Raw genomic sequence first — 18,112 nt, 5'->3', positions numbered from 1 at the left:
TCGGCGCGCTCGAGCTGCAGTCAAGTAGGCTTTGGATGTGATCCACAAATGCCTGATATTTTCATGAGATATGAAAGAACTGCCAATTCCACCATATTTAATCCTTTTGTTTTTGTATATGTGTGTGCTGTCTCAGGAAGACTGTAGATTTTATCAGCTTTTGAAGAGTGAGGATTTCCTTATCATCCAACACTGAGCGTGTAATGCACGGTTGTCACTGCTGGCCTTGTGGACACACTGTAGTTCACGTGAGACATAAGTAGAATTATAACAAAACATTGTGTTGAATGAAGTTACAGAGTTTCCTCTTCCATCAACTACTCACTAAATCACTACGATGCACCCTTAAAAAAAAACATGGTGTATCCAATAAGAAATGAAGACTTTTGTATGTTTTATTCTGAAAACCGCAGCATATAAAAAGCTCTAGTTCTACTAACTGACACTGTTATAATTATTCTGTTTTTTTATTTCCAGTGGGAATGTGCATGTGGTGTAACTCTGTAAGAGAATTTACACATGCAGCGTTCTCTTTTTTCTTTTCTTGTAATTCATGTGGTGACTCCTTATTTGTACTGTCAAAAAAAAACAATTATCAATTTAAGACATTGCAACATTATATGAAACCAGATAATGAGTTCTGTGAATTGTTACAGCCCTAAGAAACATATGCATGGCAGCAGAATAAATTGTCTGTACATGGATCCTGTGTTGAGAAGGATGAAACTACACACATCTCTTAATCTCTAATAACACTTCCACTTCAAAGGCCTGGTCACTTCTGAGCTAATGTACTTGGATGACCACCAACTTTTGTGTATGCAAGTTTAACTCATCTTTCTGAGAAGCCTATGAGTCAACTTTGGTGAACTACAGATTAGATCTTAGAGTGAGACTCAATGTGACTCATTCGCCAGAGTGCCTATACATTTACAGAGATAAAAGAAGACTTTATTACAAATAAGAATCCAATGTCCCGTTTAACCTGAGTGCAGCTCATTATCATCTACTCCTAATAACCGCGCGGGTTCTACAAACATAGCAGAGTGGTTTTTCGAGCCTGGCTTTGTGAAAACCTCCATTGTTCGGCCTTCTCGCTTGATGAAGGTAATATTGGCTGTTTGAATTGGACTGAGTCACACTTATTCATCTGTGCAATGGAAGGCCATTATCTGAGCGAATGCTCCGTGCCTTGATGTCATGGCTCGTTTTAACAGCAAGAGATAGCCATCTATAGCAACAGCACACAGCTGAGAGTACAGCAGCCCAGCCGCCCGCCACGCAAGAAATTAGCACATTGCTAATCAATCATCCAGCATTTGCTTTCCCAACGTGCATGATAGATTACACAAACAAACCTGGTGCTAATCTGAGCATAGTGCCATGCTGGAGCTGCAGGGAAGCGTGCTGGAGTTCTGAGCTGAGAAGGAGAAGACTGAGAAAAAGCCATTTGAACAGCAACAGACCAAGTGTGTTAAAGAGTTCATGCTCAGTATACATCGCTGATCATGCCATGGTTGAGATGCATAGCATATAATTTGCAAGGAAAAACAGGGACTCACCTAAGTAAGCAGATTTCTCCAGATCTCAGTTTATTTTGATCAAGGTCTTGACCTTCTGCTGCCACTTTAGTGAAGTTCGGTATACAGAGCGGTTCAGAGCAATATTGTATGAAAGTTAATATTCCTATTTTTAATCCAAAATAATGTTTATAAAATTCAGAGAATGTTTCCTCACCATTTGCTAGCTCTCCAATCAGTTTTCCCACTGGAAAAAGTTCCAGTGCACACAAGCCTGGCTTAGTAAATGGGAAACAAAAAATGTTCTCTCTGTGGCTAAGCTACAGCTGTGAATCTGGAGGCACTTGGATATTGCAGAGAACTCAGCACATGTAAAAGCATGAAGAAAGATTAGACTGTGACCGTGTTTTCAGGTCTAGAGAGCTGTAGTGTAATTGCTGTGGTGTTGACCCTATCACTGCATGCCAGTTGGTTAGTGCTCCCCACAGCACCCAGAGCGAGCACAGGCCTCCACTCTCGCTCTAGGCTGACAACCTAAAAAGTCATTTGTGGAGCATTAATAGCATCACGGATCATAGTTGTGCTGACATGTTATTCAAAGAATACCTAGTTTCAGCCCTGTGTTTGTCAATAGTAGTCGCTGATTTTGAGAAGAGTGGTATAATTTTTACATAGCTTATTCTCTTCCTAAATATTTCAAGACCATGCCAACCTAGTTGTTGGTAACACCACAGATTGCACTGCATTTACAACCCCATTAAGTCTATGACTGTGAGCTGTGACAACAGTGGTTTTGCCATTAGCACAATGGTTGACCCAGTCATGGTGCGGGATGTATTCGCCTAAGGCTCACTCTCTGAAGCTAACGAGCAAAGTGCATGCTTTCAGCTCAGACCTGGCAACATCAGAAATAATCAGGGGCAAAGGGTTAAAATAGCCCATATTTATATAAGCACAGAAAATGTAATAAATCAGTATGTGATGGAACGTAAACTCTTAGAAAAAAATGGTGTTGTACAGGTACATTATTATCACTTAACGTACAGACAGTGTAAATGTACCTTTAAAGGTACAACATAAATATCTTTCATTATAGATCTGTATTAAATAAAACAACATAATAAACAACCTCATGATGAAATGGGAGGTATGAAATCAACACAATTTTAAAATTTACAATTAAGATACAATTATGTTCCCTAATTAAATGTATGGAATATATACCCTTGAAGGTACCACCACAGTGACACTTTATCTGACAGTGTATGAAACAAACCACCACTTCTTTTCAAACCGTTGAAGACACTTAGAGAACACCAAGTACTCAGTTCTCTTTCGTGAGCTAACAGATGCCCACATTGGTGCTGAGTGATGGGAGAGACCCAGTGAAGCCAAGTGTTGCATCGTTGGAGACTGAACTTGCAACGTTTGAATAACTGTAGCTGATATCATTTAACCAGCAAATTTAATGGTTAAATATTATTTTGTGTATTTCTCAAAGTGCTTACAAAGGCTGTGGATTTTAGTTCGTGAAGGCAAACATTATCCCTCAGAGAAACGATATTATTTCTTATCCTTGTCCCTGTGTGCTGTTTGGATTCATAACTGGGGAATATTAGTTGATCACTTTGTCACACGCACCCCAGGGGCTTTGTTCTTTCTCTTCTCTTCCGGGAAGAGAGGCCTCAGCCAGTGAAAGACAGTGTGTGGAACGGCAGGAAAAAAAATAAAATAGGCGCCAGGAGAAGGGGTGGTGGTGTTGGAGCGGGCTGGCAAGTATGGTGGCGAGGAGTGGGGAGCGGAGTGTGAAAAAAAGGAGCACCATCATTATTTCTTCCCCTCAGCACTCACCCATTCATTCCAGGGTCGCTCTCTGCAGTCCAGCCAAGAGTTTGAGAGTAATGTGCAGTGACAGTGTGAGACGATGAAGAATAATTCCTGCATTCAGAGCTGCCACTGCTGCCTCTCTATCCCCCCCCCCCCCCCCCCCTCTTTCCATCCCTCTGTCCTTCTCTCTCTCTCTCTGCCGACACATCAGGCCCGGATGTCATTGTATCATTTATCCCAGCCTCACCTCTCTATCAGAACCCTGCCCTGCTATCTGCTAGATCAACCCACAGCACAGCCTCAACTACAAGGAAAAGAGACAGAGGGAAGGATGGGGGCATCTAACCTGGATCAAAAATGATTTAACGGGTTATTTGGAGAATGATATATCGGTTAGCCTATAAAACCTGCACATATTACGGTTCTGTTGTTTACCAGCATGCAAGGTCTTGCAGATAATCTCCTGGAATGGAAATAGTGGGTTGTAGCACACAGTTTGCTAACAATTGCAGGTTCATTGCTTTTTAATAATATATTTTAAGTCAACAGTAGCTTTATCTGAAGTCTAAAATGCTGTTTATTCCAAGTTCAAACCAACAAAGATACAGTATATTCGTGTATCTAACTTGCAGCAGCTGTGCCTCGTAACAGTGGCATAATAACAAGTGTTACGTCTAGTTTTTGCGCAGCCTATCAGTATGAAGATCATTAATTTGTGTTGTATAGGCCCAGCAGCAAAAAAACTGTTAGTTTATGTTTAATTCTAATTTAATTAATAAATTTAAGCCTGTAATTCTACTCATGTTTCAATATTGGATTCAGAATTGTGTGAGGTGTTATTTACCTGGATTTATTTTAGTGTTATATTATAAGGTTATTCATAAGTGAATTGATTTATTTTTGCTGTTTTTAACCATAGATTTCTGTTTTCTATTTTGTGTGTGTGTGTGTGTGAGAGAGAGAGAGAGAGAGCTGCAGCAAAGACGCTTTTTATGGGCTTTTTTTGAGACTGCACTTAACAGCTTGCTCAAGGGAGCGACAAGCAGAAAGTAGGGTTTCAGAAAGAGAGGGTGAAAGAGAGCAAGCAAAAGCAAGCTCAAGTGCGAGAGAGTGAGAGTGAGTAAAGGAGCACTTTTAAAAGATGTCAGCTGTGTTTCAAGCCTGTTCCAGATTGTCTAGACACATCGCTGATGAAACACGTTGAAAGTGGGAGCCGGGCAGGCACCAGAGAGCTCAGAAAATGGGCTCAGAGTCCAGGTGTGGCTGAAAGATGCCATGGTTCTGTTCTAGTACAACACCTACTGCCACCGCTGCTTAGACCTGCCACACCTCAGCTGATTCAGAACCAAAGAACATTTACTCTATTTATGACGGCGCCAGGCCATGGATTATACATCGCTGATAAATACTGCAATCTGACCCACTCACCCATGCTGCTTTTTTACCCATTTCTCATGAACCCCAGCACACACACCCATACACACACTCACAGTCCCTGACACATACCCACACACATGCATGTATGTGCATAAGGATGTGTATTAATAAAATATGGCATATGAATTATTGACAGGGGACATAATGGAGTGGTTTTGGAGCAGTGTGGATAAGAAGCGCTGTGGTGCTAACAGCTGGCCTGGGCACCGCTGCACAGGGATCAGATCTCTGGTCTGACTGCAGGTCTTTCTAGGAATGCAAAAAAGAGGAGAAAACAAGTGGAGCGAGCAAGAGTGCTACTGCTGCCACTCTTCCTCACATAAAACCCTGCAGGCTCTAATGGTCTCACACTGTGGAGAACACACACACACACACTGAATCCCTATCTCTCTTCATCCTACTCAACCTTTAATACTTCTACTTCTTCTTCTCCTTCTTCACCCGTGGTGGCAATGTCCTGGCACCTAAATTCTAAAAAATAAAAAATAAAAATAGATCAGCCAAAGTTCACAGCTCTGCTCTTCATGGGCAATTATCTACCTATATATATATACACATGGGTTATTTTAATAGTTTCTGACACTAATAACGAATTGTAAGCATTAATGTGAAGCTGATTTATGTTTGATTGTGTGTGTGTGTGTGTGTGTGTGCACAGAGCTGAGCTGTTCTGAGTAGTGTAGCAGCTTTAGAAGAAAGTGCCACTGAGTGCAGCCCTCTGTTTTTGCACATGCTAAAGAGAATATATAGAACCTCTCTCTCTGTGTGAGTGAAGCTTTGAATATCAGCACATTCACCATGGGCTACAGAACACAGCCCTGGAACTAGCACAGTGACTGCCCCATCAATCAAAAGCACATTTGGAAATATGGATGGCAATCACATCAGCTAATTGAATCAAAACGCAACTTAATCCAGTGGCATGAACATTACTTCTTGCCGGCCTGAATCTGAGACTCCAGCCTTGAGCCGCTATTTAGTCATTACACTGGCAGCAGTAATAAGTCTTTATTTCAGTAGAATTTACAGATTTTGTTTTGACAGCTTTGTGTTTTAGTGTATATGCTGGTGTTGCCAGTCATGTAACTAAACCATCAGTCACAGTCTCTCAGGGTGTAACCAGGCTGTAAATCTTTCAGTCGTTGAGTTTGTTTACTTTTCTTTACATTTGTCATAACTCACACAGAAGTCGACGTGTAAAGCTGAGGAGGCCATTTTCACAAGCTGCTCTTGTAAGAACGCTTTATAAAACAAACCCTGAGAGGTCTGGTTTCATTAGTCAGTTACCTGTCGTGATTTAAATGGTATTATGTAGTTTTTAAATTATTTGGCTTAACCTTTCATTTCACCAGGCAGGGCATTAAAAACAAGCTCGAATTATGAACATCATTCACATGATCAGACGGATGGTGTGGAGTTTAAAGGTACACGTCCAATACTGTCTGTTTCAATCAAGTGAAAATATAATTTCAGTCTGCAAATCCAAACAGTACGCATCAGTAAATTTAGAGCAATTTCAAATCATAATACAGTTCCTGTTCTACATAGAAACACTAATAGAATATGAACTGGAAGTTTAGAATGGGCATTTCTGACAGGAATTCCTCTTGTTGCAGTAAGCTTTTATAAACATAGTTTAAAACCTGAGACAGCACAGACATTTGAAAAAATAAATATTTAATGAGTTATAAGGGGGTAATAACCAATAAACTTTGTACCATACTTTTTATGATGTGCTATTGATATCTATGGGTCCTAATGGTCATGTAGCTTTTAGCAAGTTATGTGCTAATTTTGGTCTTTGGTGCCTCCGCGGCATTTTTTTTTTTTTTTTTGCTTTCGTATTGTGCTAATGCTCTTTTAGACTGGGCTTGAGAAAGTGAGTATGCGCAATTCAGAGGGTATTTGCAATGAAGGCAGTTTTCACCTGTTTGCTAATGCTTCTGCACTGTGTGGTTGAGTGAGGAGGTGACATGAGTGTGCTTTCACATTCTGTGTGAGGAGGCCTGGGCTCTTCTCACACTGCTGTGCTTTACTTCAGCCAGCGAGGTTCATCTTTGTGTGTGTGTGTGTGTGTGTGTGTGTGTGTGTGTGTGTGTGTGATTAAGGTGTATTGACCCTACTCACCAAATGTAGGAGAGACATTCTTACCTTTCACCTTTAACTTGGTTAAATAACGCAAAATCTTTTTTTACATTTTCAAATAATGTAAGTTATAATATGAATGTTAAGGAGTTTGGTGTGTTCTCCCTGTGTCTGCGTGGGTTTCCTCCGGGTGCTCCGGTTTCCTCCCATGGTCCAAAAACACACGTTGGTATGTGGATTGGCGACTCAAAAGTGCCCATAGGTGTGAATGAATGTGTGTGTGTATGTCGCCCTGTGAAGGACTGGTGCCCCTCCAGGGTGTGTTTCTGCCTTGTGCCCAATGATTTCGGGTAGGTTCCGGTCCCACCGTGACCCTGAACCTGATAAGCGCTTACAGACAATAAATTAATAAAATGAATGCTGTAAAAAACATGCAAAGTGATTATAAAATGTATAGCCAAAATTGTCAGTGAGGAGTGTGGTGTGTTCTCCCTGTGTCCGTGTGGGTTTCTTTCGGGTGCTCCGGTTTCCTCCCACGGTCCAAAAAACACACGTTGGTAGGTGGATTGGCGACTCAGATGTGTCCACAGGTGTGAGTGTGTGTACCAATCTACTTGAACGCATCGCGGTGCAGTGCCATCCCCAAATCCCAGATAAATAGAGAAGGTTACCAACAGGAAGGACCTCTGGCGTAAAAACTGTGCCAGATCCATGGTGTGGATTGCTGTTGATTGGCTGTGGTGACCACTGACGTGAGGGAGCAGCCGGAAGAAGAAGAAGATATCCAAAATACCTTGTGTTTTTCAAAATTGTTGCTTAAATCCTTAGCTAAACATGACTGTTAGATAGATATTTACAGTATACTGTCATGCTTTAATGACCTTCCAAAACACTTGAAATACATATACCCATTTAAATGTGGCTTCATAATATGGAAATGTACAGCTGTTGTTATGAAATATGGCAAGAGATTCCATGCTTTTGAATGGCAGTGTATTAACTTTCCTCTGTATTTGCTGTTTTCTGTCTTTCACACTGACCTCCTGCCCTGTCCAGTGCAGAGGAACAGAAGCTGGCTCCAGGTTTCTTTTGTGTATATGGCAGGTCTTCTTCAGAGAGTCCATATGCAGTGAGGGCATGTTCCCTCAAAGGCCCTTCAGCTCCTGCTTTATCTCCCCCAGTCAGCGCGGCTCTGTGTCTAATGAGAAAATAAGAAATGTGCCCTTGGCAGCGTCGTGAACGGCAGGCTGGAGTGAGTTAGGGCAGGCAGGTTCCACTAGGTTTTCATTAGGTTTAATTGAAAGCGGACCGTAGTGGGTGAAGCAAGGCTCCTGCCACCTTTACCTGCCCAGCTCTGAAAACATTCTTTAATGAGGCTGAAATATGGAGAGACTGCTCTTATTAATAAGCTTCTCCACTACCTTCCTCACTCACATCCTGGCTTAGACATGTCGGTGTAGGTTTAGAAACTATTTACCCAGGCATTTTTTTTTAAATTTATTTATTTATTTATTTATTTAATTAATTAATTAATTAAAATGAATATTAAAATTGTAAATAACAGTTATAATAATTGATATGTGAGCATGTTAGACAAGCTAGGTATATGTTCACCTGTTATGTGTCCACAGCAGTTTAATGAGCTAAATAAGTTATTGTAAAATAAGAGATGTCTGGTTTATTTTGAAAATTGGCTTAGAAACTGTTAATGGTTAAAACTTTGTTTCAGGGCTACTACATGGAGACTTCACACACTTCTACACCACAGAACTCTTTAACAGTATAATGTCCTGGATCATTCTGAACAGTGTGTGCTATTAATTGCAAGATTAATTGGCCTAAGTGACTTTATACAAACAGTAGAGGTCTTAAATCACATTAATAATATGTTTTAACTTGTGTCAGTCATCAGAGAGACATGGGTAGCAGCAGATATGAATAACTGACGTTCACAGCAGTCTCACAGACCTCCTTAAAATATATTATTCATAATAAAACACAATATATTAAATAACTCTTAATGAATATTTTTGCTGTGATATATTTGTTTTACAGCTGAAGGAAACAGAGTTGTTTTTAGTTTTTTTCTGTGTACTTCATAATGTCATCATGCGGTTACTGACTTAAACTCTCTTTAAGAACCAAGTAGTCCTTTACAAATGATATTTACTGCTTTTGCATGTGTGATGAGCTCTGACTGTGTTTGTTTATAAACACCTACTGCTCAGAACAAGAGTTGTTCCAGCTCAAATGTTCTTAAATGTAATAACGTCTAGTTGCTCCCAGATTTTTCAAAGCGTTGAAAGAAAATACGCATCTTTTCTGTTTCAAACATCAAAAGTGTGCTTGCACATAAACTCACACACACTAAGCTAAGCTAAGCTAAACTCTGAAACTAGCTTGTTGCTTGCAGGATTAGCTCAGTGAGGAGGGAAGTAACGATCCGCAGTGGGTTCGTCTCTGACTTGAGGTTCTGGGGAAGAGCTGGAGGAGTGAAGGAGCAGGTGGGGAAGTAGTGAGATGTCGGGCAGCAGCAGTGAGACGTGAGAGGTGTGTGTTTGTGTCTGTGGCCGCTTCTTTCTGAGGCCGTGGCAGCGTTGGCCTGGGGAGGAGTGTGACGTGAGAGCGTTAACCAGAGCCAGCTGCGGCCTCACGGAGATTAAAGTACAAACAAAATGAAAAAAAAAAAACAATCAGATGGGATAAGTATAGTATTGGTGTGGGTTATGGCCTTCATCCCCCTCTCCACCCTCTCCCCTCTCCACCTCTGTCTTGCTCAGACTCTCTCTCTCTCTTTCATACCCCCACCACTCTCTCTTTGATAGTGAGGGCACAAATTAGGCTGACTCTCTCACTGCCATTTGCTCAGACCCAGCAGCCTGATTAAGGGCTCTTTGTTTACTTTGATCCCTGTTTCGTTTCTTCCTAATGCGCAACTCAATCTATCTTAGCCACCACAAGCCCCCAGCTGCAGCAATGTGTTCTGAATCAGGAAGGGTGGGGGGGTGCTGAGTAGACGGGGGCTTCATGCTGGCTCTCTACATGTCCCTCTCACCTTCCTTTTTACTGTTTGTCCTGAATAGAGCTGCACTGATTAGTCCACGACAACACAATCATCAACAACTTATGTAAAAAATATTTTTGTTGCTTTTCTGTTGCTTATGAGTCATTCACTTTCAAACAGAAAGGACCTCATTGCTCTGTGATGCTTTGTATTGTTCAAATGATATTCACAGACATTCGAAAACTTGGCAATGCATAAGTAGCTCTGTGTGCAACAGGACTGTGGTACTTTGCGTCATACAAGGATCGTTTGCTGCGTAGACGACATAAACATTTAGTGATGGTCACACAGAGGGTAAATAATCACTAATAGAATCATCATTAGTTCCCGCCTTAATCCTGGACAGTTTTACTCAGTATATTTGTGAGTAATATATATGTGGAACTGAGAATAATTTAATATCTGCGCTTGTTATAGCTGCGTTTATAGCAGCGTTTGATGCACCATAAAAAAAGAAACCCTTTAATGCACAGATGGACCTTAATTATGCTGCAGTGTAATGGTCTGAAATGAGAGGATATCACAGAAAAGAAAAAGGATGACTAGTTGATTAACTGCATAATAGCTGGCAGGTTTATCACTTAGGAATAATTAGTAGTTGTGGTACTTTAGAACCATGCAGTGTGTGTTTCGCAGGAAGTGAATGAGAATGTGTGTGAGGTGGAGAAGAGGCTTGTTGCGTGTGAAGTGGTGATGATGTGGCCCGAATGGCCTCCATGCAGCAGATTGTGTGAGTTGGGATTTTGTGGCGACTCTGAGGGCATTATTTACTTAGTGCTAAGGCCAAAAGCTGTTTCTAGTGGAAACCGATCGTGTCGCTGCGTACAGTCATATGAAGGTATGCCATGTCTTCAGTGAAGTTGTCGTGATGACGGACCTGCTGTTGGACCTTGACCTGCTTTAGTCTCGCTCCTGTTACACACACGCACGCATACACATAGACTGCAGGGCATTATGGGACTGATGCTTATTTAAGTTGGAAGGTGGGAGTGTGTATTTGTGTGTGGGTGTGTATGTGTGAGTGTGTGTGTGTGAGCGCACTCTATCTGTGAGAAAAAGCAGAGTTGCCGTCACGTCGCTGGCACGCTCCCTTCACTTTGAGGCTGCAGTGTGGGATTTACGAGCACCTGTCACAGGGGTATGTGCACTGTACGCTTTCACCAAAGCAAACAAACACCCCTCTCTCCTCCCCGCTGAGCACAAATCATTTGGATGAGGTGGGGTGGGATGGGGGTGTGATCGGGCATGTAAGTCTGAATGCAGCCGCCACAAACCCCACCGTACATGGGTCATGAGGTCACATCTAGCACGGCCTCCTTATTTTAGATCTAACTAAAGTAGCTTTAAAGGCATGACCATGTAGATTTATAGCATTTCCAGAACATGCAAATGAGTCCATTAATCCGTCTTCCTGGAAAGATGATCTTAGGTGGTTCTAGTGAAAACAGTAGCAATTAAATATAGTTAAATACACACCATGTGCCTAGGGCTGGGTGATGATTCATTATCAATATGTTTCACAATATATAATGTTTCAATAACAATTTTGTCAGTTAAAACATTTCATTTTTTAAATCATTTTTATTATTTGAGTGTACTTTATTATACTGACTGACATTCATTACAGGGTGCAGTTGGCAGTTCATCACACTCAGTTTTAAATGTAGTTTAAAATATAATATTGACAAATCCAAGAGGATTATGTTTGATAATGATGTCATATTCCTGGTTAGTTCTTGGCAGTTTTCTGTGGCTTTTATCAATTCATATTAATATTGAAATTATATTTATATCGACTGAAATTAAGAAATGTATTGTGATATCAATTTTGCCCATATCGTCCATTCATTAATTCATTCATTGTTTGTAACCTCTTATCCAGTTCAGGGTCGTGGTGGGTCCAGAGTCTACCTGGAATCTCTGGGCACAAGGCAAGAACACAACCTGAAGGGGGCGCCAGTCCTTTACAATGCGATGCACACTCACACCTACAGACACTTTTGAGTCGCCAATCCACCTATCAACGTGTTTTTGGACTGTGGGAGGAAACTGGAGCACCCGGAGGAAACCCACACGGACACGGGGAGAGCACACCAACTCCCCACAGTCACCTGGAGGAAACCCATGCAGACACAGAGGGAACACACCACACTCCTCACAGACAGTCACCTGGAGGAAACCCATGCAGACACAGGGAGAACACACCACACTCCTCACAGACAGTCACCTGGAGGAAACCCATGCAGACACAGGGAGAACACACCACACTCCTCACAGACAGTCACCTGGAGGAAACCCACTCAGACACAGGGAGAACACCCCACACTCCTCAAAGACAGTCACCCGGAGGAAACCCATGCAGACACAGGGAGAACACATCACACTCCTCACAGACAGTCACCCAGAGTGGGACTTGAACCCACAACCTCCAGGTCCCTGGAGCTGTGTGACTGCGACATCTACCTGCTGCACCACATAATAGATATATACATCAATCAGCCACAAAATTAAAGCCAATATAATTTTGAGGGGTGGGAAATATTAGGCAGCAAGTCAGTTCTTGGAGTTGACATGTTGAAAGCAGTAAAAATGGGCAGGAGTTAAGATCTGGAATTGAGACAGCTAAGTTATCATGGTCAAATTGTGTTGGCGAGAGCATCTCCAAAATGAGGTGTTAACTGTATGATGTGTCTAATAAAAGTGGTCTGTGGAAGGGCAGCCCATGAACTTGCAACACGGCCATGAGGGCTCAACACTCCATTAGTTGCAGGGACGCGAAGGCTGGCCTGTCTGACCCTGTTCCATAGTAAAGCTACTGTGTCATGAAGTTGCAATTCGCTATGTGATCAAAAACATCCTGTGACAGACAGCATTGCCTTTTTCAGCAGTTTGTACTTACATGTACGGACAAGTTTTTCTTGCCTTGTCTCTTTGTGCCTTTTGGATTGACCCATTCTACTTTACTTTTATTTTGCTCATGCTTTAACCTTGGACTGTTTACTCCTGTTTGCTCTGTGAATTAACTGGATATCAGAGGATATTTGCTTATAATCTGCAGTCATCTTACAGAGGACACTTAACGTTGGTCAGTCACCTCAACCTGCCCACCACCACGTCTCTCTGTTTTTCCCTTTTCTCCATTGATTTCAAAATTTCATGACGAACCGATGAAGAGAACTGGTCAAAATCTGCCTTTTCTCAGAGACAGCCTCCTGACATTTACACATCCTTTCAGACCTGTAGAGCCTTGGCAGTTTGAAGGATTGACAGAAACGCTGTGGTTTTGGTGGTGTGCCTGGTCCTGCACTGAGTTCAGTTTTCTCTTTTCCTTTGAATGTATTTGACTTTCTCCATTTCTAGGATAAAATAATTTCAGCAGTTAATATTGAATTAATTCATTATAGACATCATTCATTCATTCATTATCTGTAACCCTTATCCAGTTCAGGGTCGCGGTGGGTCCAGAGCCTACCTGGAGTCATTGGGCCCAAGGCGGGAATACACCCTGGAGGGGGCACCAGTCCTTCACAGGGCAACACACACACACATTCACTCACACACTCACACCTATGGACACTTTTGAGTCGCCAATCCACCTGCAACGTGTGTTTTTGGACTGTGGGAGGAAACCGGAGCGGACACAGGGAGAACACACCAACTCCTCACAGACAGTCACCCGGAGTGGGACTCGAACCCACAACCTCCAGGCCCCTAGCTTCAGCAGTGATCCTCCAGAAATTATGGCAAATCAATGAGTTTTTTTTATAAGGTTAGAAATTGTTTTAGATTATTACAATTTTCAAAGATTCCTTTCTCAGATGTAGAAACTCTGTGAAAGAAATGACTGATGTACAGAGCCTGCAGGTGTAAGCAGTAGACCAGGAATATCTTTGATCAGTAAAGAAAACTTTCCAGTTTAATTGTATTTATATAGTGTTTTCACGAAGCAGATTTACAGAGATCCTAAGGCTCATCTAAGGCTCGTTTGAGCAAGCCATCGGAGCATGAGGCAGAGTGCTTGAGAGGAATCAAGACTCAAAATATGAACACATCCAGTAGTAAGACACCAATAGAACAGACCAGGGCAGATAGAAATATGTGAAAGTGAGACATTAATTGTGAAGATGTGAGTGAGTGCAGGACACGTATGCAGTGTAACTATGGGAGGGGATTAAACTGCTGTGAAAGAAGCAAGGCTAGAATATAGAGCAGGAGGCATCAAAGTGGAAGTGGGAGGGAGGAAAGCCAGGTCGAGGCGGCAGAACATCAGGAACGGGGCATCATGATACGTGGGAGAGAGATAGGAAGAAGAAAACAGGAGGGAAGAATAAAAAATGGTGTTAATAGGGCAATGGTAAACAGGAGGAAACATCCAGCGGAATGAGGCCAGGCTCGAATCAGCACCCAACAACAAGCAACAAGTAGGTCTCCACCAGCACTGAGCAGCTCAGGATGGGGAGAAATTGGCAGTGTCTCTCTAACTGGTGCATCGCTGCAGTGCTGTGATTGGCTGAGAAGATCCTATTCACTCACCACACCCTCCTGTTTATACAGAGTCTGCTTCTCTTACTTCCCTTCACCAAACCACTTTGCACCTGTGTGGAAATGGTGTCTGCTGGTCACACTCATGGTTTTACAGCAACAGAGTGACATAAAGCATGGTCCATAATCAGCATATGATTGTGTACAAGAGAACAACAAATGGTTCAAAATTCTGCTCTCGTCTTGGTCACGTTTCAGATTAAAGTACATTTGGAAAGACTGCAGTAAGATCGGAGATTTGTTTTTCTGATCTTAAAATGTCAGTTATGCAGAGGCCACTCAATATATGTGCGATATACGGACATTGACTCAATAATTGTCACCTGTTGTGTTTACTGCCATCTCTGTTTACATAAAAATGAGCGTCACCAGGATTCTAGCTGCTGGCTCTGTTCTGTTCTCTGGTTCTGAACTGTCATGTCACTTTCTTTAAAAGCAGTGGTTTTATTTCACTGATGGTTTATTTATTTAGGATATTTATATATTCAGAACATTTGTTATATTCAAACGTCAATATCTGAATATTCTAAGTAACTAAGTGTTTGCTAAAAATTACTTGCTGTTTAAAGAGTTGTAAATGCATTACTTTGCTCTAATGTTATCATTATATCAGTGGCATGAAGTGGCTTTAAAATGACAATAATATAATTTTTCGCAGTTATTTCTGGGACAATATGTCGATCACAGGCTTAGCGTGTTCCCATCCACTCTTTTATTTAGATTTGGATGTGATGGGCTCAATAAAGGCTTTTACACAAAGACATGGAGTCCTTGCAGCCAAAGTGCACTGTAATATTAAAATGTAAAGGGGCTAAACTGAATGCAAATCGTGCAGATATATTATTATTTTATTTAAATTTTAATGCTTAAATATTTTGTATGAGGACACGGTGGTGTATCAGGTAGTGTCTCAGTCACACAGCTCCAGTGTTCGATTCCCGCTCCGGGTGACTGTCTGTGAGGAGTGTGTTGTGTTCTCCCTGTGTCTGCGTGGGTTTCCTCCAGGTGCTCTGGTTTCCTCCCACAGTCCAAAAACACACGTTGGTAGGTGGATTGGTGACTCAAAAGTGTTCGTAGGTGTGAGTGTGTTGCCCTGTGAAGGTCCCAGGGTGTATTCCCACCTTGCGCCCAATGATTCCGGGTAGGCTCTGGACCCACCGCGACCCTGAACTGGATAAGCGCTTACAGATAATGGATGGATAATAATGATATTAAAAAGAAAAGCAACATTTCCAATACTGATGCCAGACTTTATGAAAACTATGCTATGTCTTACATGTGTGAGGAAAACTACATGCTTTTAGAGCGATCTATTTTTTTTTGTGTAAATGATTGCAGGCATAATCCATTTACATGCTTTCATTGTATTATCTGAGTTGGCATAAAGCCATACATTAAGACATTTTCCAAAGTGTATAAGGAACATACCAAACCAGCTCGTACGAGAAGTTAAATCAACTTTTGCTGCTTGTTTCTTTTACACTCACATATATGCGCTCACTTGAGGATGTTGGATGAGGCCAAGTGTCTGCAGCAGTGTCAGTGCTCTTGTGAATGCAAATATGCTCATGTGTCTGTTCTCTGCCCCTCTCTTTTTTCTTTTCTTTTCTGTGTATGTGTGTTATTTGTTTCAGCAGAGCTGCAGAGAGAAGGGAGTATAGAGACACTGAGTAACAGCTCCGGCTCCACCAGCGGCAGCATTCCTCGCAACTTTGAAGGCTACAGGTCCCCTCTGCCCACCAACGAGAGCCAGCCGCTCAGCCTCTACCCCACGTCCTTCCCCTGAACACACCTCGGGGCCCATCACAGCAGCTTCTTTCTTTGCTGTGGTGTGCTTCTTTCTTCTACCAAACCAGCCCTCTCATGATGATGAATGAAAATCCTTTAAGATCCTTTCAGCTTGGAAAGAAGACAAGACCTGGTCTTCACTGAATGAGAAATTTGTACATTACATACATTTAGTTTTATCCAGTTTGTCAGAGAGAGAGAGAGAGAGAGAGAATGAAAACGAAATCTAATGTAAATCCCCACAAAGCCTTTAGTTTTGCCCCTTCTTTTAAATATGACATTAATTCAATCAGAAACTCTTTCTTTGTGTGTGTACACGTGTACATGCATGTGCCAGTACGTACATGGGGTGTTGGTGTGGATTCCTACAGTAGCATCATGTATGTGTTTGTTATTCAACGCGTTATACGTGTCTTGATTACCTCTCAGTAGATGTGTTGAAGTCCTGAGGTCATGAGACTTTTGATAGAACTCTGATATGAATTCTGTGACCGCGGTTAAAGCTCGAGTCGCTGAATCCCATTTTTTCCAATTTAAATGTACTACAGCCTTCACATTGTGTGTACTCACAAAACATGTGATAAACACCAAACACAGCCACACAGCACGTTTATTTCTGATCATAAGACAAATCAAACCAATTAAAATGACTTTTACTACAGAAAACATTAAAAGTTAACTTTGCTGACATCGTTGTCCCTTTAATCTTTAATCTAAAGATGTTTGAAAATTGTCCACATCATACTTTAAAGCTATTTACCCCATTTTTATTCAAATGTGAGCTCACTGATCAATGTATGGATATTGTTTGCTTTACACATTGTTTCCAGGCTTCATGTTTGTAATTTGACTTTACATTTACAGCTTAAAGTGTAGTTATCTAGAGAAGGGATATTGATTTAGAATAACTTTCTCTTCATGTTTTAAGAACGCAGAGTGAATGCTGGATGAATGTTAATAAGCCAGTCGTTATTTTCCCCAAGCTACTCCTGATATGTGGATGTCCATCTACCTGTAAGCTGATATATATTTAGAGAGACATAATTCTGTAGCAAATCCTCATCTCTCTCTGTAATAAGACGTATTTACCTGCTGTGTTATATCAGTTTGTCTCTTAGAATGGACATGTTCTCTTCAGCTGAGCTGGAGCTGTTATTCCACAGATGTAAAGGAGCTGCAGTGTAATAACTATCAGCTTGTAGTGAAAGATACGGAGGCTATTACGGTTGCGATGGTCAGCGTGAAATGAGACGCATGATATGAGAATGGATGTTCTTTTTTGCTCTGTGAATGATTTTCAGGGGTTGAATTTGGCATGACTATTCCTGTGACTGCATTGCACATGCTTTTTAAGGACTGTAATACGCTTTTGTAAAACACTGAATTAATCCTGTTGTTGAATATAAATCTGTGCAACTGAGATCTCTCAGATGTATGTGGGATTGTGTCTGTTTACTAAAAAGGTGAGCTGTTCATTGTCTGTACAGATGTGTATAAATAACAGAGACACTATAGGTTTCTTAAATGTTGAAAACTAGAAGCTAAGGGCTAGACTCGACTATTTAAAAAAAGGTTCCGGTGTCCTCTTAATGCACACTTCTGACCCGTGGTGAACATCTGATGAGTGATGTGTGTGAAGATGAGTAAGTGGTTTAACTGCGTCAGTACGATATTTAAAGCAATTTAAAGCAGAGCTGGGAAAGTCTTTTATCGCTCACACAGAACTTCTAATGTACTGCTCTGGTGGAGACTTTACCTGATCACCCTGCAGGCGGAAAAAGAAAGACTCAGACAGAATGGTAACACCAAAATAATTTTTATTTTGAGAATTGCATACACACAGATACAC

The 18,112-nt window shown here is 41.5% G+C and overlaps 1 protein-coding gene across 7 annotated transcripts in view; it reads left to right on the top strand.

Moving 5' to 3' along the window:
* bcas3 (BCAS3 microtubule associated cell migration factor) overlaps window positions 1-17,671 on the top strand; it is a 253,815-nt gene extending 236,144 nt beyond the window's left edge. For 5 of the 7 annotated variants that reach the window (XM_066664491.1, XM_066664500.1, XM_066664472.1 and 2 more), the window contains one exon: window positions 16,110-17,671. In XM_066664491.1, coding sequence (XP_066520588.1) covers window positions 16,110-16,261 — 152 coding nt within the window. In that variant the 3' untranslated portion in view covers window positions 16,262-17,671. Of the gene's footprint in view, window positions 1-11,815; window positions 11,976-16,109 lie in introns of those variants that run through there. The other 2 variants (XM_066664482.1, XM_066664522.1) reach the window with 2 other exon arrangements.
* Window positions 17,672-18,112: the final 441 nt, after the last annotated feature.

Source organism: Hoplias malabaricus, chromosome 1 (genome assembly GCF_029633855.1).
Source record: "Hoplias malabaricus isolate fHopMal1 chromosome 1, fHopMal1.hap1, whole genome shotgun sequence".
Lineage (NCBI taxonomy): Eukaryota > Metazoa > Chordata > Actinopteri > Characiformes > Erythrinidae > Hoplias > Hoplias malabaricus.
The sequence above is the reverse complement of the archived record's forward strand: the minus strand, read 5'-3'. Positions and strand labels throughout refer to the sequence as shown.